General features: G+C 37.2%; 1 protein-coding gene across 2 annotated transcripts in view; it reads left to right on the top strand.

Annotated features, from left to right (window-relative positions):
• ASTN2 (astrotactin 2) overlaps positions 1-23,340 on the top strand; it is a 1,134,072-nt gene that overhangs the window by 484,118 nt on the left and 626,614 nt on the right. For both annotated transcript variants that reach the window (XM_051979519.1, XM_051979520.1), the window contains exon 10: positions 589-726. In XM_051979519.1, the coding sequence (XP_051835479.1) occupies positions 589-726 (138 nt within the window). The remainder of the gene's footprint in view (positions 1-588; positions 727-23,340) is intronic.

Here is a 23,340-nt window from a genome sequence, read left to right as displayed (position 1 = left end):
GCTAATATTAATTATTTTATTTTATTAATAAATTTTCAAAGTGATTTACTTTTTCCTTAATTATTTTTTGCAATGTCTCTATGAGTTATAGAAGAAAGATCTAAAAATCTTCATTTAAAAGATGAGGAAAGTGAATGTTAGCACTTTCTCTGTGCTAAACATTATGCCTGATGCTATCAGAGAGACAAAGAAATATAAAGCATGGTCTCTACCTTCATGGGGTTTGTGGACTGGCTGAGGAGAGGACTCATCCAGAAAACACATTATATCAATAGATAATTCACACTATTTGCAATTACATAATAATTGCCCAATGAGTGACTTGTTCAGGATGACACAGCTAGTAAATGTCTAAGGTGGTCTTTGAATTCAGTTTCTTCTGACTCCAGGGCCAGTGTTCTATCCACTGTGCCCTCTAATAGCCTCCAGAGCCCCCTCTCTTATAGATCTATCGATAAGAGCATCCCAGAGAGATTAAAAAAGTTACCTGAGGTCATATAATGAGCAAGTGGCCCCATTGGAACCAAGTCAAATCTTCAAACTCTGAGTCCAATGCTTTGTGCCCCATGCTGACTGCTTCTCTTCTAGGTCTACCTATAGCTTGGGGCAGGGACTCTGGCTTCCAGTCAGCAAGAGCTTTGTGGTACCTCCCGTGGATCTGTCTATCAACCCACTGGCCAGCTGTAAGACGGATGTGCTTGTCACTGAAGACCCTGCTGATGTCAGGTAGGAAAACTCTCTCAACCTGAGCTTTGCCTGGGCTTCCAACTGATTATTTCTTTCCCTAACACCAGTCACAAATCACATTACCAGCCACCCCTATGGATAAGTTCACTATATCACTGGTTGCCAAAATGCTTTTATAACACAGCTGTTTCAGTTTGTTTTTTTTTTAAGCATACAAATTCCCTATATATATATTTATATAAAGCATGTAATATTGATAATTATATAGAATGTAAAACACAAAAATAGAAATTAACAAGGGTGAAATAATATTTGGTTCTAGAATTAATACGGAGAAACCTAAGCTTATTGAAGAGTGGAGTAACAAGGTCAGAACAGTGTTTAAGGAGAGTCTTTGACAGCTGTGTGTGTGGAGGATGAATCAGAATGATGGAACTAAAAATTAAAATCTACAGACTTTGCAAACTATATTAACTCCTCCTGTAACTGCTGAGGGGTATTTGGGAAAAGTCAATGTTTGCAACTCTGAATGTTCTAAAGGGAGGCATGGAGAACAAAGAGTAAGATGTTTCAGTAGCCTAAGAAAGAGGTGATGGGCCTGAATTAGGGTGGTATCCTTGTGAACAGGCAGGAGATAAATGTGAGAGAAGTGGTGTCAGAACTTACAGAATGTTACAGCTGATTTTGGATGTGCGTTTAAATGGGGATAAAGGAAAAGTAACTGTTTGGTTATTTTCAGTCATGTCTAACTCTTCATGACCTCATTTGGGGTTTTCTTGGCAAAGATACTAAAGAAGTTTGGCATTTCCTTTTCCAGCTCATTTTATAGATGAGGAAACTGAGGCAAATAGAATTAAGTGACTTGTCCAAGTTCACCCAGCTGGTAAATGTCTGAGGCTAGATTTGAGCTCAGGAAGATGAGTTTCTCTGACTCCCATCCTGTACTCTATCTAATGCATCACTTAGCTGTCTGAAGAAGGGAGCAAGAACTCAGAGATGACATTAAGCTTGTTAAAATCTGCATGATTGGAAGGATAAAGGTACTTCCAACACTATTCGGGAAGTATAGACAATAGAAGGGTTTTGAGAAAAAGATAATGTAATAACATTTTTATATTTGCTCAGTCAATCACTTTGATGTAAAACACAAAAGGTGGATATATGAGGTGCTTTTCCTTAATAGTCATTCTTCCCAGAGAGCAGAGTCCACAGTTCCCAGAGAGAGACAGTTAACACAGACAGCAAGGGAGCTGAAATGCAGGAGTGTGCTTGAACCAATCTGAGCTCAAGAGCTGATTGTTAAATTTTCAGTGTAAGCATTAACCCCTTTGGAAATGAGCAAATGCTATAATTCAAGGTTTTGTTTATTGTTGTGTTGCTTATCTGTGCTTTAGAAAGTGATGGAGAAAATGTTAATAATGCAAATTAATCTTAAAAGTATGCCTTGCTTCCATTCCTCCCCTACCTCCCCCTCCTCTTGGAGAACTTGTAATTAAATATTTATCAGCACACTATTGACTTCAAGGCAGGGAGTTGGTGAGAAATGTTCCCAATGGTACCAACACTGCTCCTGTAAGTAGATACTTCAGGTTAAAATTGACCTGAGGCACTGACACCTGGCTCAGGAGAAGAGTGTTTTGAGACTTTCATAGCACAGCATGAGGAAGGAGCAGAAGAGTGTTAGGGGATAGGATAGGTATGGTTATAGCGGAGATCAACTTTCCAGTTGAAGCTCTTATGTACCCACCCCCACACACAGAGGCACCAGAGCCCCTGCTTTGGAGACCACTGGATCACATATGTTTATTTATCATGTAGTTTGGGAAGATGTAGGAAAGCCTCCTTTCCTGCTCTTCCCTATTCACAGTGCCTAAAATTCCCACCTGAAACATCACTGTTTTAGATTAATATTATCTAGTTAGAGGTAACATTTTTTAATGAACAAAGTTTAGCTTATCTGAGTTGTGAACCATCACCCCCAGACTCTGTTCTCACACCAAAGCGACTTTCTTAAGGTCACATATCTAAATGGCAGAGATGGCTTTCCAACTGGAGTCCAGTACCCTTTTTGCTATAGCTCTCTTTTAGCCAGCGTTTCTGGAAAATGTGGCAACTCAAAAAAGAAAAATTCAGGGGACCTCTTAACACCCCCATCCTTCCTTCTAGGACTATTATCCTTCAGTCAGATAGAGTCTGGGAGGATGGAAATGACTGCTGCAGGTGAACCTCAGGACAGAAGAGAAGGAAATTCTCCGAGGAAGGGAATCAAGAGTTTAGCTGGGCAAGATTCCCAAGTTTCCTGGTGATGTTGTTATGGAGTTCCAAATACCATGGTGATAATAGGCTATTTTAGGAGCCATCATTACCTGAAGAAAACACACAGTTGTCTTATTAGCATTGCCCAAAGACAAGCAGCCTTAGATTTCCCACCACCCTGCCTGAAGTAAATCAATTGTCCTCATACCAGCTGCAAATGTGGATAAAAATGTACAGCCTCCACCAAATGCGAACCGAGAAACCACCCTGTGGATTGCCTCTTTCCTGGCTGTGCTAATAAACCTTGTTTGACACTGCATTGCTCAGACAAGCATATCACTGAGCATTTTGAAGAATTAATAAGTTACAGTCAGATGATAAGTTAGAGAATTAATAAATAAGAGATAATAATTATAGATAGCCAATAATACAGCCAGGGAATCACACACAGAAAGAAAAGATTAGGAGAGAAGCTGACTAGAGCATAACAGGACAAAGAGAAGAAAGAGAGGCAAGCTTTCTAATGGGATTTGGAAAGAGTAGGTGCCGAACAAGCTTTTTTCGCTTGGTCCCTGGACGGTGGCTAACTCGGTTTTCAGGTGAGATATCAGGGGGGATGGGAAGATTTGGCTGCAGACCATCCCTGACCTTGACTCTGTAAATTCTCATTCAATCCAAGCCTCTCCTGAGCTGATCCTTCGCTCTTTGATACTTTAATGGATATATGAGTTTATAGCTACAACAATGCAGATCACAATCCATCCCAAACTTTTCATCTTGTGTAGTTTCATGTCCTCCCTCACACTATCTATGGGGGCAGGGATATCCAAGAGGCAGGAGACCTTCGCCCAGATCTCTTGACATTGGGTACATATTAATGAATCTCATGGGCTGTGTGTACATTGGCTATGGTCTCACATCAGATTGACCTCCCTCCTTTTACAATCATGAATCTATCTGCTACAACCCTTTTCCTGTTGGATTCTTCACTGATAATGTGTTTTAGCCTACTTGTGCTCACTATGCACCTCTCTGCTGATTTTTTACTTGTAACTTTGATTTTTTCAGAGTTTAGAGTACTTCATGCTTCACTGAGCTACATCATCACTAGAATATTAGATTTAAAAATACAAATCTATGCCCAGGCTTAAGGGTGAGATAACACACGTAAAGTGCTCTGAAAACCTTAGTGTTAGTTATTATTATTGGAATCTAGGAGGCGAAACATGTAGGTCTGAAGCTCTGAAAGATGTTAAGTTCAAATCTATCCTCAGATACTTATTAGTTGTGTGACTCTGGAGTAAGTCACTTAAACAGTCTATCTCAGTTTCCTCATTTATTATTTATAAAAATAGGGCAGGTAAGTGGTACAGTGGATCAAGTGCTCAGTTTGGAAGCAGAAAGATCCATCTTCCTGATTTTAAATCTGGATTCAGACAATTCTGAATTGTATGATCCTGGGCAACTCAATAAACTCTGCCTCAGTTGCCTCATCTGTAAAATGAACTGGAGAAGGAAATGATAAATCATTCCAGTATCTTTGCCAAAAAAGCCCCTAATGTTGTCATGAATAGTTAGGACATGACTGAAATATGACTGAACAAACTTCCTAGGGTTGTTTTGAGGAAAAATGGAATATTTGTAAAGCACTTTATAAAACTAAAATGCTATATAAATTTATGCTTTTATTATCCATTAGTCTGTGAGATCCTTAAGAGCTGAGACAATCTTTTTGTTTTTCTTTGTATTCTCACAATGTTCACGGTAATTTGTATACAGTAAGTACTTGATTTGTGCTTTGTGATAATAACGGAAGTATGCAGCTCAGTGGACAATTCATAGTTAAATTAATGTGCATTACCACATATATCTTTCATGGATATTAGATGGAAATATTCTGTTCCAGAATCAAATTGACAATAGTGTAGGCTATCCTCATGAAGCTTAGAGTTGAACAGAGGAATAACAATATAGCCAGCACCATAAACACAGTTTCTTATGACATAAAGAGCAGACAGATGATCTAATGGGTAGTATGCTAGATCTGGAATAAGGAAGACTTGAGTTCATATATGGCCTCAAACACTTACTATGTGACTCTGAGCAAGTCACTTAACCCTACTTGCCTCAGTTTCCTTATTTGTCAAGTGAGTTGGAAAAGTAAATGTCAAACCACTCTAGTATCTTTGCCAAGAAAATCCCAAATGGGTGTGGATACAACCAAACAACAACAACAACAAAAATATGAAATAAACATTAAGAAGGTACAAAACAAAATGATATATGAAATCCAAGGAGGAAAGTCATTACTGATTAGGGTGATCAGTTCAGCTTGAAACAAACATTTATTTAGTCCCTGCTGTGCTAGATATTAGATATGAAAAGATAGTTTCTGACTTAAAACAAAACGCATTCTGCTAGGGATAGTAAACAAACATGCAAAGATAAGTAGTAAAAAACAAAGTAATTTGAAAAAATGAGAGCACTGACAAATGAATAGTTTAAGGAAGTATCTAATGAGACCTGAGCTAAAACTTGAAAGAAGATAAAAATTCTAAAAGGTGGAAGAGAGGAAGGGGTACCTTCTAAAAATGGGAGAATACTTATTAAAATATCTGGAGATAGTCCATAAAATATTTAATGAGGGAAAAAATATGATCCCATTTTGTGAAGGAGAATGATTATAAATAAAACTGGAAAGGTGCCAGAAGGTAAATTGAGAATCACTTTCAATTCTAAGATTTATTACTCTAAAAGTAATCGGAAGTTGACTGAAGCTGTTTTTAGCATGGAAATGTTATATACAGAGGAAGTTCTATAGAGGAGATGGCCTATTTGGTGGATTCTAAATGGTTGGTAAGAATTTGGAAGGTAATTTTGAAAAGGAAGGATATTCCCAGGGTAAGAAAAGACATGAAGGTGGGAATCAAAGGACATATTCAAGAAACACTGTCTAGCCCAGTTTGACGTGAATATAAAGTATATGGAGGAGAGTATCCTATGGTAGAATTTGAGAGCTGGCAGGTACCCCAGCAATCACGTTGTTCAAACCATACCCAAAAGGAAACTATACTATAGCATATGCACAAGTAGTTATCTAGCCTCTGCTATCTTAGCCTCCCTAAGAACTGGGAACTCACATGTTTCATAGCAGTTCATTCCACTGTTAGACAGTTCTAATTATTATGATATTTTCCCTGATATTAAGCATAAATTTATTTTCTTTGCAACTCCTATCTATTGTTACTAGTCCTTTTCTTTGGGATTAAATGGACTTGGTCTAATCCCTTCTTTTCATGACATTCTTTAAATACTTGAATATATTTATTCTTCCCCTCAGTAACTCCATTTCAGTTTTCTTTTATTCTGTCTAACCATTCCCAGTTTCTTCAACCGATTGACATATAACATAGAACTGGGTAAGATGGGTGGCAATAAATTGTGAACAGCCTTGATTCCAAGCAAATATGTTTAAATGCTATATAAGAAGAAGCCGTTAAAGTTCAAAATTTCCTTACGGTAAAAACACATACAAATTTTGATTACCTGAAAGTGATAGTGGATAATTTTGAGAGGGAGCTCCTCAAAATAAATTCCACCTTCTTACCAAATAGTCTAGGACTAGACCTGTCCACTAAAATAAAGTGACAATTGTTACAATTGTTAGAATAAAAGAAAACTCCCCTCCGACCCTCTGCATTTGCCTTAACTATTTCAAGTAACAAATAATCACCAGAAAATATTGGAGAATATTTCATTGAATGAAGGGGAGTTGGAATAAGGGTGACACTATTAGTTTGGCAGTGACTTCTTCCTTTTCTCCAAAAAAAAAATAAGAAGAATCCAGGATATTTTCATATCTTGATGGCTATTTTCTCCCACTTCTCCTCAGATACTTAAAAAATTTTATTTTAGGAGGAATTTATAACCAAAAAAAGAAATAGAGAACATTATGAAATGCAAAATGGATCAATTTGATTATATTAAATTAAAAGGGGTTTGCACAAACAAAACCAATGCACCCCAGATTAAAAGGGAAGCAAAAATCTGGGAAATAATTTTACAGCCAGTGATTCTGATAAACCTCATTTTTAAAATATATAAAGAACTGAATCAAATTTATAAGACTATAAGTCATTCTCCAATTGATAAATGGTCAAAGAATATGAACAGGCAATTTTCAGATGCAGAAATTATGGTCATCTATAGTCACATGAAAAATGTTCTAAATCATTATTGATTAGGGAAAAGCAAATTAAAACAACTCTAAAGTACTACCTCATACCTATCAGACTGAGTAAGATGACAGGAAAAGAAAATGGTAAATGATGGAGGGGAAGCGGGAAAACTTGGACATTAATGTACTGTTAGTAGAATTGTAAAGTTGTCTGACCATTCTGGAGAGCAATTTGGAAATATGATTAACAGGCTATTAAACTGGGCCTAACCTTTGATCTATTAGGGTCTCTACCAGGTCTGTATCTCAAGAGATCACAAAAAAGGGAAAAGGAGCTACATGTGCAAAAATGTTATAGCAGCTTTTTTGTAGTGGAAAGGAATTAGAAATTAAGGGGACACCTACCAGTTGGGGAATAGTTGAATAAGTTGTAGTATATGAATGTAATGGAATATTATTATTCTATAAGAAATGATGAGCAAATCGATTTCAGAAAAACCTAGAAAAACTTAACATTAACTGAAGCTGAGTGAAGTAAACAGAACCAAAAAAAATATTGTATGTAACAGCAAGATTTTGTTATGATTAACTATGAGAGACTTAGCTCTTCTCAGCAGTACAGTGATCCAAGACAGTCCCATTGCACTTGAAATGGAAAATACCACCTATATACAGAGAAAGAACTATGAAGACTGAATGTAGATTGAAACATACTATTTTCACTTTTTTGGTTTTTTTTTTTTTTTGTTTTTCATGGTTTTTCCTTTTAGTTCTGATTTTTTTTCCCACAGCATGACTAATATGGAAATATGTTTAAAGTGATTGTACATGTAGAAACTTATATCAGATTGCTTGTTGTCTTGGGGAGGGAGGAGAAAAGAGAAGAGAAAAAACTGTAACTCAAAATCTTACAAAAATGAATGTTTAAAACTGTCTTTATATGTAACTAGAAAAAATAAAATACCATCACCAAATGGGAAAAAAATAAATTTCTACTTTAGGCCATTTTCTCAGAGATATTTCTGGTGTTGTATTGGCCCTAAAGTTAGTCTTCTGGTCTCATATATGGCTATCAGATAGTACTTGAATCTGGTATAGATGGGGAGAGGGCAGAACTATTGTTCTAATCTAATCTAAATTAGAAGTAAATAGACTGAATAATCAGAAGAGACAAAAAAACAAGTTTTAGTTGAAACTTGAAGTTTGAAAGTTGAAGTTGAAAAAAATATATTGACAAAGGAACAATGAAGGTTTCATGATAGAGAAAGTATTTCATTTGGGGCTTTGGAAGTTCTGAAAAAATAAATCAATGATCAGGTAAAGTATAAGAGTGCATTATAGGTAGCAGGAGATAATTTAAATGGTGAAAAGTTGTGAAAAAGTCTGCTGACTGAGTATTTATTTACTTGAATCTATGATCTCCTGCCTCAGGATGTAGATCCTCCCTCAATGACTGTCTGTACATAACCACCTTCCTATTGATATCCAATTTGATTCTTGCCCATGTCTTTCCATAAATCTTCTATAGAGGATGAACCCACATCTGCCTATGAATAAGTTGTTAAAATTCACCACATCTGCCAATAGAATCCTCCCAGGTCTCTTAAAAGAATGATTTTCCCAGGGATAATTGTTACCACAAAGGCCTCTGAAATCCCCCACAGATGGCCATTGCCTTAAGTGCTACATCTCCGGTAGCCTAGCTGTCTGTCATTCAACTCAGTCAGCCTAGAGACATAGATATATTTCCCCCATCTTAATTTTTGTCATCATAATTTTAATATTGAGTCTTTTAGAATGAGTTTTTTCTTTCCTCTCCGTCTCAGTAAATCTCTTCAAATCTAGCCCAGAGCAAGGTCCCTGTTAGTTTTTGCCATAGGAAAAGCAGCAGATTGTACTTACCATCAGTTTGACTAGAGGAAGAGAGAGACCTCTTCACTAAATGAAACTGAAACCCAATACTTAAGGATATAAATATTGGAGTGACCCAGGTATGATAAAGAGAACCAGTTAGCTGAGCTTCCAGCTTACATGCAGGAGATGCTAAATTATTAAAACTTTAATAAACGTAATAATAAATATTTGATGTTGAATTATAGAAAGCTTTACCGATACAGTGAAACTGAGAAATGGCTTCTTAGATCTGCATTAGAAGTTAAACACTTTTCAAATGGGGTTTCTGATGTTGGAACAGAGCTATTGCTCTTTAGATTAAAAACGATCACACACAATAGAAAGGAAGAAGCCTGAAGGCCAATTCTACTGGCTGGCTTCAGAAGAGGATCTCTGACTGAAGTGGACAAGGATGAAGTAGCCCCCTCTGTAAGCATCAGTGGGGCACCTGGAGAAAAGCCAGTTCATTGTGATTGGTTCATGGGTTCAAGTTCCAGGACTGGAGCTTCTAATCTGGAAGTCTCTGGCAATCAGCAACTGCCCAGGCTCAGAGATACCTTAGATGATCTCTTTTCAGATCTAGGATTCCCAAAATGCTGGTCTGTAGTCAAGATAAGCAAAGTAGTATCTCCATCACAAAACTTCTATAAAACCATTTGTGATATAATGACAACTTGTAAGGTATTAAAAATTGAAAAATTTAGTCTGGGCTAAAGCTTTGCCAGTCCTTGAAATGAGTCCCACTGCAACAAGAGCTTATCGGAGGAATCATAGAAGCATAAACTGGAGGGGACCTTGAGAGGTAAATTTGTGAATCAATCAACAAGCTTTTATTAAGTGTTTCCTGTGCTCCAAGTACTGATCTAAGCCCTATAATGCAAAGGCGAAAGGAAGAAAGAAAGGAAGGAAGAAAGGAAGGAAGGAAGGAAGGAAGGAAGGAAGGAAGGAAGGAAGGAAGGAAGGAAGGAAGGAAGGAAGGAAGGAAGAAGGAAGGAAGAAAGAAAGAAAGAAAGAAAAAAGAAAGAAAGGAAGGAAGAAGGAAGGAAGAAAGAAGGAAGGAAGGAAGGAAGGAAGGAAGGAAGGAAGGAAGGGAAAGAGAGAGGAAGGAAGGAAGGAAGAAAGAAAGCATCTTTTACCTCAAAAAACATATATTTTGTTAGGGAACATTTGTATGTACACTTAAATATTGACTATTCACATACACACACGTGTGTGTATATGTGTGTGTGTGAGTGAGTGTGTGTGTCTAAAGTAAATAAAAGATAACTTGAGGTATGGGACAATTAGGTGGTACAATGGATAGAGTACTGTTCATCCTAGAGTCAGGAAGACTCATCTTCCTGAGTTCAAATTCAGTCTTAGACATTTACAAGCTTTGTGACTTTGGGCAAGTCACATAACCCTGTTTGCCTCAGTTTCCTCATTTGTCAAATGATCTGGAGAAGGAAAATACAAGATGTTTGCTTAAAAAATCCCAAGTGGGGTCAAAAAGAGTTGGACATGTAAAAAAAAAAATACCTGAATAACAACAACAACAAAAATTGAAGGATAAGATATTATAGTTGGAGACAGAGATTAAGAAATAATTTAGGAGATAGTATTTGGACTGAATTTCAGATTAATTAATGCTCAGGATTGAGAAGCCAGAATGGAATTTATTTCAAGTATGAGGGACAACCAATACAAAAGCATAGAAACAGAAGATTCCATGTTGTATGTGAGTAGAAACCAGAAATCTACTTCAGCTTGACTATAGAAAGCATGAAGGACAGTGATGTTTAAAAAGCTTGAAAATTTTCTGTATTTCTAAAAAACCTAGGAAGAGAAAATGTCAAGTTTTCCAATAGAGATTCCAGGATCTCCTGTTATCGTCTTGTCAGGAAATCATTCCTTCTGTCATTAAATTCCCCTTGGATTGTAGTTTATGACCCTGCTACCTTTTTGGAGATGTAATCTGGCCTCAGCTGGATAGGTTAAGAAGGAAGGAATGTGTGAGATGCTCTTAGTGGGAACAAGGGCTGAGCCACCAGGTTGCCTTTGTGTTTCTGGATCAATTGAAAGAAAAATTCAGCAACAAGAATTATTTGTTAAGTACAGAACACAATTTGGAGTCAAAAAAATCTGTTGCTTATTACATGAATGACCTTGGTAAAAATCTCTTTCATTTCTAAATTATGAGCAGCATTGAAACTATAAATCGATCAGTTATACAGCAAACATTAATTAAGTGCTGACTAGGTACAACACACTAGGATTAGCACAGGAATAAATATAAATATCTGTCCTTATAAAGGTTAGGAGATTCATGAGTGAGAAGATAGTCTAGCATTATGTGGAGAATGATGGATTTAGTATGAAGAAAATTGGGTTTATACAAGTTTATACAAGTCCTGGAACTTACTACTACTAGCTTAGCGTGGACTTAAATAAATCACTTCCCTCATTGGATTTCAAGTTCCTTATCAGCAAAATGGGAGGCAGTAGAATGTATTTGTAAGGTGCCTTCCAGCTCTGAGTCCTAAGAGGAATATATTAAGAATTAGAATGGTAAGGGTGGGGATAGAGGGATAAACAAGGAGAATACATGACTTACTAAAGGTCCCATGGCCTGCAGGTAACAAAACAAAATTTGAAACTAAGTCTAATTGTGTGTCATCCTGGCAAGCAAGGGATAGAGGAAGAGGGAGAGGAAGAGAAGAGGGAAAGGAAGGAGAGAAAAGAGTAAGGCTGGATAAAGGAGAGAAGAAAAAGGAGAGAAGAGGAGAGGAGGAGCGGGGAGGGAAGGAAAGAACAAAGAGAGGGGGAGGGAAGGAAAGAACAAAGAGAGGTAAAGGAAGAGAAAGGGAGGGAAGGAGAGGGATGAGGAGAAGAAAAGGATAGGGAGAGGAGGAGAAAAAGGAAAGGGAAAGGGAGAGAAGCTTCTGAAATCCCTTCCAACTGAGAATGTGAAAATCAATGACTAGGTAATCATCTTCAATTTTTACTTGATATCAAAGACCTTTCATCCTTTAAATCCCAGATTACCTACTTGAATTCTTCATTGCTGCCTTACCTCCAAGGTAAAAACTGGTATTGGTGAAAAGGAGAATCTGAAAAACAAAAACTCAGTCTTTTATGAGATGTGGTTGCCTTGCTAATCCTCACATTTGTAGGAATTCTTACTTCTTAGGTAATTTTATTCTCATTTTAAAGATGAAAAACTAAGAAAAAGAAAGATTACATGACTTTATTAAGGTTCACTGTTTTGCAAGTGATGGAGAAAAATTTGAACCCCAGTCTCTTGGTTCTGTCATTTTGGCAAGCAAAGTTGCCTGAGTGTTCCTTCACACCAAGGTAGATTAGGAAATTTCAGTACTTGAAATGACAAGAAGATAGAAATAGTAGCAAAATACAAACTGAAAAGTGGCCAAAGTGCATAGATCCTCTAGGGAGGGATATTATCCTGTTTCTCCATAGTCTCCCAGACTGCTGACCTACAATGATCTGATTTGAATTCATCTTGTCTCTACCACTCATTTTATAGTTTATATGTCCTTGTTGCCTTCATAGAATGGTGAAAAACACTGATTTTGATGTCAATGATTGTTGTTGTTGAAAATTTTCAGTCACATTAACTCTTTGTGACCCATTTTTGGTGGATTTTCTTGGCAAAGATTCTAAAATGGATTTGCCATCTCCTTCTCCAGTTCATTTTACAGATGAGGAAACAGGAGCAAATAGGATCAATGAATTTGGGTTCAAATAAATTCAGATACTTCATCTTTATAATAAGGATTGATCAAACAAATACTTGAGTCTCTTTTATCTCTAGGTTCATGTTTTTTTTTTATGGACTATTTTATTTGAGTTTTCATGCACAAAAATTCATCATAATCAATTATATATGAAAAGCAGCATGGGATAGCAAACAGAGAACTAATTTCATAGTTAGAAATAGTCTTACATTTAAGTCCTGCCTAGGACACATATTAGCAGCATGACACTGGAAAAGTTTCCTAATTTCTTAGTATGTCAGACAACTGTCTGTGACTGTGAATTGCAGAACAGCTGCCCATCTGCTTTGATTGAGGGACTAAAATCCCAGGGACTAAAATATTGGGATAAAGAGTTCCCAGATAAGGCAATGTTATCTACCTATGCAAGTTGTCACTTGATTTGACATTTCGAGTTTTATACTAATTAGTTACTTGTCCAGGTTCACACAGCTACTATATGTCAGATCTGGAATCAGCTTTATAGCCTCTCTGACTATGGTGCCTTTCAAAATGACAATAGTAGTAATAATCCTGATATGTTAGCCACTGAACACCTCCACAAATTAGGGGTGGGAGTTGGGTTCTGTTTTTTGAAATATAAAAGACCTTTCTTGAAGAAAAATCGTGTCAATAGGGCCTAGCTGCCCTCCAGGGAGTCTTCCTAATTCAGCAGATGGTTTGCTGTGGTTACAGTGAAGGGAAATAAGATTATATATACTTTTAATACTGTAATTCTGTTCTTTTAATTCTTAATGAGCAAACTTGGATTTTAATTGAACTTTACTGTCCATTGATGCTTATTTCTCTTTAAACCCAGAACTTGCTGGATTAGTCCACCTTTAATCTACCCTTAAGTATGGAGTCACAGGATTAAAGATCTCAGGCTGAAAGGTGTTCTAGAGGCTGTCCTCTCTAGGACCCTCACTATAAAAATGAAACTGAGGCCTAGGAAGAAAGAGATTTGTTTAAGGTACTGTGTCAAAGTAGTCTTTGAACCATTCAGGTCCTCCAGCTCCATGTACATACACACACCTTACTTTATCATATACATCATAATATACATATCCAAATAGAGTTGTCATGTGTGTACACATGTGTATCATGTATGAAACCATATATATGCATGTGTTATGTTGTGTAATGTGTGTGAGATATATTATGCATTTGTATATTATATGCAATGTATGTGTATTGTAGATTTCTGTGTATCTGTTTATATACTTATGTGTATATATACACCTACATGCATATAGATGGATGGGTGGATAGATGGATGGATGGATGGATGGATAGATGGATGGATGGATGGATAGATAGATAGATAAATGTATATATAAAATTGACATTTCAAAACTGCTTAGCTAAATGCAGAGGACAAAGACCTACATCCCTGAAAAGTTTTGATTACTGGGAGATTATTTTTTGGACAATCCTTGCCCCAACTCTAACTATGGCTCTCACTCATACTCCTCAAATCTAGTGTCCAAAACTATGAAGGAGCTACAAGATGTGTTAATGGAGGGAGAAGCTTCACAGATGAAGTAAATATATTTATTTACAAAATGCTTCTCACCTACTCTTTTGATTTTTATAATCCTATGGGTAGGATAGGGATGATTAGTCTCATTTTGCAGATGCACTGAAACTGAGAGAGGCTGAGTGAGTCTCCTGAGTTTACACAGCACATGTTTAAACATGAGGGCCTTCTCCACGGCCCACAAATGAGGCTCCAAGCTCCTCTAGGACAAGGTTTGTTGTATTTTATGCTGCTGCGAGTTCTTTACATTCAGGGCCTTCTTCTTGGAAGGTGCCCAGGAGAGAGCTGTCTATAGATTGTTGGATATTAGAATTCAGAGGCCAAAGACAAGAACCCATGCTTGCTACCTCATTCCATGAGAGCCCTGAGTGACCCATGGTGACTGGGTGATTCTAGGACAGGTCTGGGGAGCAGGAGAAACAATGTTCCATCCCTTTTCTCGGGATTTCACCTTGGTGCCTTTTACTTTCCTAACCATTTTTCCTTCTCTTCTATTCCCTAAATGAGGAAGAAGCTCCATATTCTTGTGTCTGGCAACTGATTTTTAACATTAAAACAAAGTTTGTGATCCAGGAGGGGTGGACATAGTTCAGTGGGCCCAGCTGTAGCCATAGCTGACATGACTCATGACTCCATTGTTATGACAACAGAGAGGAGCACCCAGGCACTTGCACACACACGCACATGCACACGTACAAAGGCTCTGCTCGTGCTTGATAGACCTTTGAGGTAACCTGATGGGAAGGCAAGTGTTCCAGAGAAAGAATGAATTCTCTTGAACTCACTTTCAATTTATCTTCACTCTGCACCCAAGCAGACCCTTTTGCTCGCGCATCTTTCTGCGAAGGTAATCATTTTTTCCCTTTGCGTTTGCATCTGTATGTGTGTATGTGTGTTCTTCCTTTCAACATCTCCTGAGGACCAAACACGAGATCCATCTTCCGTTACACAGTGGGCTCTACGGTCCATCCTGACGTCATCAGCTCTCACCAGGCAGTCCGGGACTGTCCCACCAACGGTCCTGCTGTCCTGTAGGGGTCTGCTGCCTCACCAGTGGCACGTTGCTCCATGTACAGGGTCCTCTACTACGTTGTGAGCTCCATTGAGACTTGTAAACTCCTGTTACTCCATGGCTGGGTCTGAGACCCCCAGTAGCATCTCAGATACGCTTCCACATCTGATACCACAGGGCAGGACTCCATCATTTATCCTTGATTCCTCACTCATTCGTCTTCACTCTTACGTACAGTCTCTGTCAGGGATGGCTGCGGATACTTTCTCAACACCTCTCAGAGGCCTCCCTTTCTCTCTACTCACACCATTGCCTTCTCATTCAGGCGCTAATCATCTCATGACTGGTATTCCTTACTCTAACCCATCCTTCTTTTAGCTGCCAAAGAGATTTTCTTGAACTGTCCCCTTTACTCAATAAACTCTAGTGGCTCCCTATTACCTCGAGGGTCTCTCCAGTCTTCTCATACTTGACTTCTCTCCTTGTATTCTAGCTACACTATCTTACTTGCTGTTGCTTGGACTTTGACGCTCTATATCCCATTCTTATCCTTTCACTGTCCCCAGTGCCTGAAATGCTTTTCCTCTTCTCCTCCAGTTCATGGATTCCCTGACTTCCTTCAAAACTCAGCTCAAATCTTGTATTTACATATTTTTATATTATCTCCCAATTAAAATGTGAGCTTCTTGTGGGTGGGATCAAAGCATTGCCTTTTTCTACACTAAGCACAATTCCTGGCATGTAGTAAGCACTTAATAAATGCTTATTGTCTAACTGACTACTCTGCTTTCCAGTATGTTCTATTGTACATATTAGTTCATTGTGCTTAGTTTAAATGTGTGTGTGTGTGTGTGTGTGTGTGTGTGTATAAGGGATTTGAAATCGGAATGTCTGAGTTCCAATACAGTTCTACCATTTACTTATTTTTTGCATTACTAGATGAGTCCCTTCATTTTGATAAATATGGATTTCATCACCTGTGAAATAGATAATACTATTTCCCTCCTATGGTTGTTATAAGAATCAAATTAAATAATAGATGGGAAATTCTTTATAAACCGTAAAGAAGTAGCTATATGTGTCAGCTCTTATTCTTGTAGAGAAAATATGGGATGATTCCTCAAGAGATAGCTGGTCTCAGAAGTTCCTCTTCTGATAGAACTCAAGGGAATAAGCATTTATTAAGTACTTATCTAGTGCCAGAAACTGTGCTAAGTGCTGGAATAAAAATAAAAGTAGAAAGAGAAAGACAGCCCTTAACTTTTAGGAACTTAGATTGGAATGATGGAAGACAATACATAAAAGCAAACTGAAAGGTTGAGGAGGAGTAAGTGGGCATCCCTGAAGGGGCACACTAAAGAAATTCTAGAATTATGAATACAGCCTACAGACGAATGGATATGTGGCTGACAATACAGTTATCCATCTACATTGGTGAAAGGGATTGCCTTATCAGAATTTTCTTCTACCATCACAGGTCCAGTCTCCTCCATTTGTTTCTCTCCATTATTGTTGTTAGTAATAATATTGTGTAAATTTAGTATATCCTATTTTCATCATAAAAAATTCTCCTTAGGATTAGATTAACTCTATTTCTTTTATAGCTCACCATACCTTATAAGGCAATCATTTGTACATCGTACTTGATGAATTAGCAATGTCTAATCTCTGAAAGGTCATAAGCTTTTCCAAATTAAGCAACGTGGAATACTGAAAAGACTCCTGATCTTGGATTGACAAAAGTTTACATTTTATTTCAAAGGGAATGGAAAAACAATTAAGGAATGTCTGTTTTCTCCATTTTTTGAGCAGAAGAGTAACATAAACAGATTAGTGAATTAAGATGATTGCTCAGACATCACTGTGAAGGCTGGATTGAAGGGAAAATAAAAATCTGGGTCAACTACTTACTAAATTTGGGTGACCATGATCAAGCCCACTTCAATTGCACAATTCTACAAAAGCTGTTAAGCTTACTACTTCTGACTATCATTGCACATACTTTGCTTTGCTCACCTACTGTATCTTATCTATAAAATAAGAGTTAGATTATATGGTCTCTAAGACTTCATCTGGCTCTAGATATTTGGTCCTAAGTACCTTAAAGGGAACCAGCTAAGGTAATTCAGTAAATAGCATTCTGAACTTGAAGTCAAGAATTTCTGAGTTTTAATCCTGCCTCAGATTCTTGCATGATTTTTAACTCAGACTCAGTTTCCTTATCTGTAAAATAAGAATAGCAGTAGCTAGTACTTACCTTACAGGGTTGCCATGAGGATCAAATTAGATAATATATGTAAAACTCTTTACAGACTTGAGTGCCAGCTATTACATCAAAAGGCACCTACTTCAGCCTCCTCATTATTCATGTGAGAATGTAGAGACCTAGAGAGGTTAATGGCTTGCCCATTTTCACACAGCTAATTACTGGCAAGAGTGGATCTTAGAACCTGAGTCCTTATTCTACATGTCCTCCAAAGCTAATGACCCAAATTGGAACTGAAATCCTTGATTTCAGGAATTACTCCTTCCCCTCAAGTAGACTAAATAAAAAGCCTGAATCAGTGAGTGAGCACAGTCTACACCTTACATCAGGGCCTGGGATCAATGGCAGGCAATCTTGAGCAGGCAGGAGTCATCTTCAAAGGCTATTGCTCTGTCAATAATGGCAGCTGCCGGTGGCCAATAAAAGCAGCCCTGGGCTCCTGACAGCAGGTGCAGGTGATGAATGGGCAGCTTAACGTGATGGAGCAAATTGATCATTGCATCACCGACCACAACTTATTCATTTCAGCAAAGAGTGCAATTCATTACTGCTACATGTCACGCAGTCATGTCATCACTACAGATAAAAGCCCAGGGCCTCCTGGTCTCAGCGGCTTTCATCACCCAGGCTGCCTGCCTCTTGATTGGGATGGAGGAGGTAATCAGGGGCAGAGGTAGGGAGGCAAGAGGGGGTGCTGTAGCAGCAGCCTTCTGGGCTCCACTGGGCTCTGCTCAGCACCAGGGCTGCATCCTGGCTAGCAGTACTCATCCTATGGCAAGGGGAAAGGCTCAAGGGAGAGTCTTAATCATCTAGCTTAAGACCCTCATCCCTCATTTAAGAGAAGAAGGTCCAGAGGGTAGAAATGATATGTCTAAGATTACAGAGCTAGTCGAGTATTAAGTATCAAAATCTGATTTTCATTTGGCTCATTAAAATCTTATAATTTTAGCCACAGTAGCCTTATGCACAATAGCCACTTTGAACACTTCATTTATTAGCCCACATTTCCTCTTACACCTCTACTTGTATGTATTTAGAGAAGTTATGAGGATCTTCATTCTTAAATAGTCTCTGAGAAATCAGCATAACCAATATTTAATTAATTCAAAGCAATAATAATTAACAATAATAATTTTGTAAGCATAGAGTGCTGGTTCCAATTATGGCCTCCAATTCAGGAAAACCTGATCAACTTTAGCTTCTGACACATGCTGGTGATTAGAATCCCACAAATCACTTAACTTCCCAGGGCTTAGCTTCTTCTCTATGACAGCAAGTTTTAGGGCAGGTTCTGACGTCAACTTGTAGAAACAATTTCCTCCTTGGGGTTTCCCTCCACCAATAAATCATAGTTTCATATAAATCTAAAAGTAACTCATTGCTGGCCATGTGTGTGACCTTGGAAAGCTTATTTGTAAGTCTGAACTGCTGAGTGTTCGGCACAATGGGTATCTAATTCTCTGGATTGATTGAGGAAAATAATGAAACTTAGAAGTTGAAATTTCTTTTTTGTTGTGATAAGTTTATTGATTTTAATGCATATTACTTTATGAAATCATGTTGGGAGATAAAAATCAGAGCAAAAGGTAAAAAATCATTGGAGAGATAAAAAAAAAAAAAGAAGTGAACATATAATGTTTTCATTTACATTCAGTCTCCTTAGTACTTTTTCTGGATACAGAAGGCATATTCTTTCCAAAGTCTATTGGGATTGCTTTGGATCACTGAACCACTGAGAAGAATCAAGTCCTTCATAGTTGATCATTATATATTCTTGCTGTTATTGTATACAATGTGATGGAGCAAATTGGTTCTTCTAATTTCACTCAGCATCAGTTCATGTAAATCTAGGCTTTCTGAAATCACACTTGTTCATCATTTTTGATAGAACAATAATATTACATGATCTTCATGTATCACAACTTGTTCAGCCATTCCCCAATTGATGGGCATCCACTCATTTTCCAATTCTTTGCTACCACAAAAAGAGCAGCTACAAACATTTTTGCACATGTCGATCCTTTCCCCTCCTTTATGATTTTCTTAGCAAACAGACCCAGTAATGGCATTGCTGGGTCAAAGAGTATGCACAGTTTTATAGCCCTTTGGGTACCGTTGAAATTTCTTTCTCAACAGCCTGACATCCCTCTATTTATTCTATTATTAAGTGAAACCTTGCTCATTCCTCCAATACTCACATGGATTTTAATGATTTAAGAAGTCCCTACAATAATGCAGATCTCAACCCATCTGGGCTTGACCATTCTGTACTGTTCTCACCCATATCTTCCCAAAGGTTTGCTTCAAGATGTTCATACAATGTTCCATAGATCTTTCTTAAATTCTCCTGATATTTTGAGCACATAGGGAAGCACTGGCTGTCTTCCTATCATCCTTTACTCTGTAACCAGCCCAAATTATTCGTAAAATTTCTAGGCTGTGTGGTGTATATAGAGCATTGGACCTGGACTCAGAAAGATTTCTTCATCTCTAAATGGAAATAATGATACCTATCTCCCAAGCTTATTGTAAGAATTAATTGTGATATTTGTAAATTCTTTTGCAAACCTTAAAAAACTATTTAAATACTGGCTTTCACCATTATTATTACTATTATCACCATCATCATCTTCATCATGGTTTAAATTTCATTTTAAGGACCATGCCTTAAATCCAAATCACTCTGACTTTCACAACCTGGTAACAATAGACCCCAGGCCAATCCCCACTTGGACATCGTTTGGTCCCTGATTAGTTCAACGTAAATAGCATTTGTTTCTATTTTGACCAGAAACCCTAAGGACCTTCCTCTTTCAGATTGATTTTATTTTTTTTTCTTAGACTAGAGAAAGGAGGACATTTTCTCTCATTTCTTTTTTATTCTTAATTACTGAATGGGTGCAGTTTCAGTTAAACTGAGATTGTTAAAGACCTTCGCTTAAAAGGTCCAAAATCTCCCATTGTATCCAGGACCATCTCTAGTCACTGTGATTCTATATTTTGCCACTGGACCCAGATGGCCCTACAGGAGAAAGTGAGGCTGGTGACCTTGGAGAGCCCTCCTCACTTAAATCCAATTCGTTTGTATTCCATGACATCACCTCCTTAATATCATGGTCCTCTTTGAGAACAAAGAACAGACAACAGACAACATAACTCCTATTCTCTTTCACAGTTCTTCATTAGTTATATGACATATTTTGTTTACACCCTCCATATACCTTTTAATTTTTCATTATTCTTTTAAAATATAAATGCCATGGACTCAGTTCTTAACACTCCATAATATCAATGTTATTGGATCAATGATGTCTTTAAATTCCTCCCACATCAACATTTTTCAGAATTCCTATTATGTCTTTATATATGAGGATGACATAAATTCTCCTTTTTCTCTGCCACTTTGAGAGAATGGGCCACATTGCCTATTTATTGGATTGATACCGGGTACTTGGTGCTCTAAGGATTAGTGGGTTCCAAATCTAAATCTTGACCCTCTCTTGTCATCTGAACACCTACCCACAAATCCCATCAATGTTTCAGACCTTTTCCCCTTTTCTTTGATTTAAAAAACTGCTAAGTAATTTTGATGTAGACTAACATTCACTTACTTAAATATTCAAATTTAAACAGGGATTTAACATTTTCCACACGTTTTCATTATCCATTTGGCTATTATGAGAATCATAGAATCAGAAAAAAATGATAAAAGTAAGAGGTTATTTTCAAGTCTTCCAGTCTAGGTCTTCTTAATATCTGAGAAATGTTTATATAACCTCAAGTGTGTGTGTGTGTTTATGTCTGTCTGTTTGTGTGTGTGTGTGTGTATACACACACACACATATATAAACAGGTATAAAAATCAAACATTTCCTGATAATTATAATTTCTCATGCCCCACATTCAATTACATGACTCTATATGGAGTTATGAATCACAGTTTAAGAGGCTTTGCTGTAGTCCAACACCTTTATTTTACAAAGGAGATGTCTGAAGACCAGAAAGGACAAATGCATTTTATAAAGTCACACCACTAGTGACTGAGCTATTTTATATTAATACAAAACTAGGATTTTCCTGGCATAAGGAAGCTCCAGTGAAAAGACTCTCCTGCCACTAGAAATAGTAAATATCTATTACATTTTATCATCTTAAAGAATTGGCCATGGGAAATTAAGGGATTTGTCAGATTCAAATAGCTAGTATGTATCTGAAGCTGTATTAGAATAAATACAGTTTTTCTGAATTGGAAAACTTTACACTTGAGTCATCATCATCATCATCATCATTAATAACAGTGATTCTTGGTTACCTCTTTGTAACCCAAGACTTTATAACTCCTCTATATTCAGACAATCATGGGCCTGAGAAGTCTTTGTGACATAATGGATCGAGTTGGGTCAGAAAAACCTGGGTTCAAATTTCACCTCTGGTAATTGCTATCTGTGTGACTTTTAGCAAATCACTCAACTTCTCTCAGTCTATTTTTTCCTCTGTAAAAAAGGAGAAATTATCTTTATTATCTCCCTCCCAAGTCTTTGAGATAATTTAAAGTAAAAAACACTTAAACCTTACAAGTGTTAGGTAAATGTCAATTATCATCAGTATGACTTCATCTCAAATTATGGTATCATTAGTAGGGATCATTCACCATTATTTAATCTAAAAGCAAAAGGAACTATGAGGGGATATTTGGAACATCCCTCTTGCCATAGAGCAAGGGTTGTTTCCCCTTTTCTCAATAACTTTTTAAAAAGGAAAAAAAAAAACATTATTCTAACAAAAAGCCTCTATCTAGTCTACTGATGTTTTAAAAGTCACACAACCTCACAACAACTCTGAGACAGGTAATTCAAGTACTACTATTTCCCAGAAAAGCCAATAGGATAAGGAATGTTGAATGGCTTTATCACAATTACACATCCAGTAAGTATGGGAGAAGCTAAGATTACAACTCATATCTTCCTAATCAGTTCTGTTTTTTCCACTTCTAAATACCATGTAGGGTAGCTTTATTCACTAGTATTTTTTTTTTTTTTTGCTAAGATGTGGAATACTCATCTCTGCAGTGTATATCTCAGTGACCATCTTGTGATTATTCAAAGGACTGTGATTTCATCAAAATGGGGAGAGGCTGAACTGGTACAGGAAATCCCTCTATTGTAGCTAGTTCCTAGCTTAGGAAACAAGCTTTCAGGAAGTACCTGAAACACATAGAGGTTCCCTCTTACCTGGGCTATTGCAATAGCCTTCTATTTGTTCTCCCTGCCTCCAGTCTCTCCTCCCTTGTTCATAAATTCTTCACACTAATGACCCATACACTATTCCTAAAGAAGAGTTCTAACTACATCTTTCTTTATGGGCTCTCTGTTGTTTCTAATGAGAAAAAAAAGTCCTCTGGCATTTAAAGCTTTCTTTGAAAGACTAAATCAACTTTAGAAAAAAATAAACTTTGTGTTTTTTATTATGAACTTCATATCATGAATAACCACATATATGTTGATATACAGAATTTTTTAAAAAGAGGATTATATGTATATATGTATATTAGACACACACACATACACACACACACATATCTGTGAATCTTTGTTTTGTATTGTCTTAAATACATTAAATTATGATAGTAGTAGCAAAATTGTTTTGTGTCCCTTTAGGGACTTCTTTTTTGTTTGTTTCTTCCGTAAGTTTTTAATGTTTTATTGATGTTCTTTTTCTTTCATCTCCATCACTACCCACTAATTTACTCACTCAAGG

This window comes from Antechinus flavipes, chromosome 2 (genome assembly GCF_016432865.1).
Source record: "Antechinus flavipes isolate AdamAnt ecotype Samford, QLD, Australia chromosome 2, AdamAnt_v2, whole genome shotgun sequence".
Classification (NCBI taxonomy): domain Eukaryota; kingdom Metazoa; phylum Chordata; class Mammalia; order Dasyuromorphia; family Dasyuridae; genus Antechinus; species Antechinus flavipes.
Note: the sequence above shows the minus strand (reverse complement) of the source record. Positions and strands in the feature narration are given on the sequence as shown.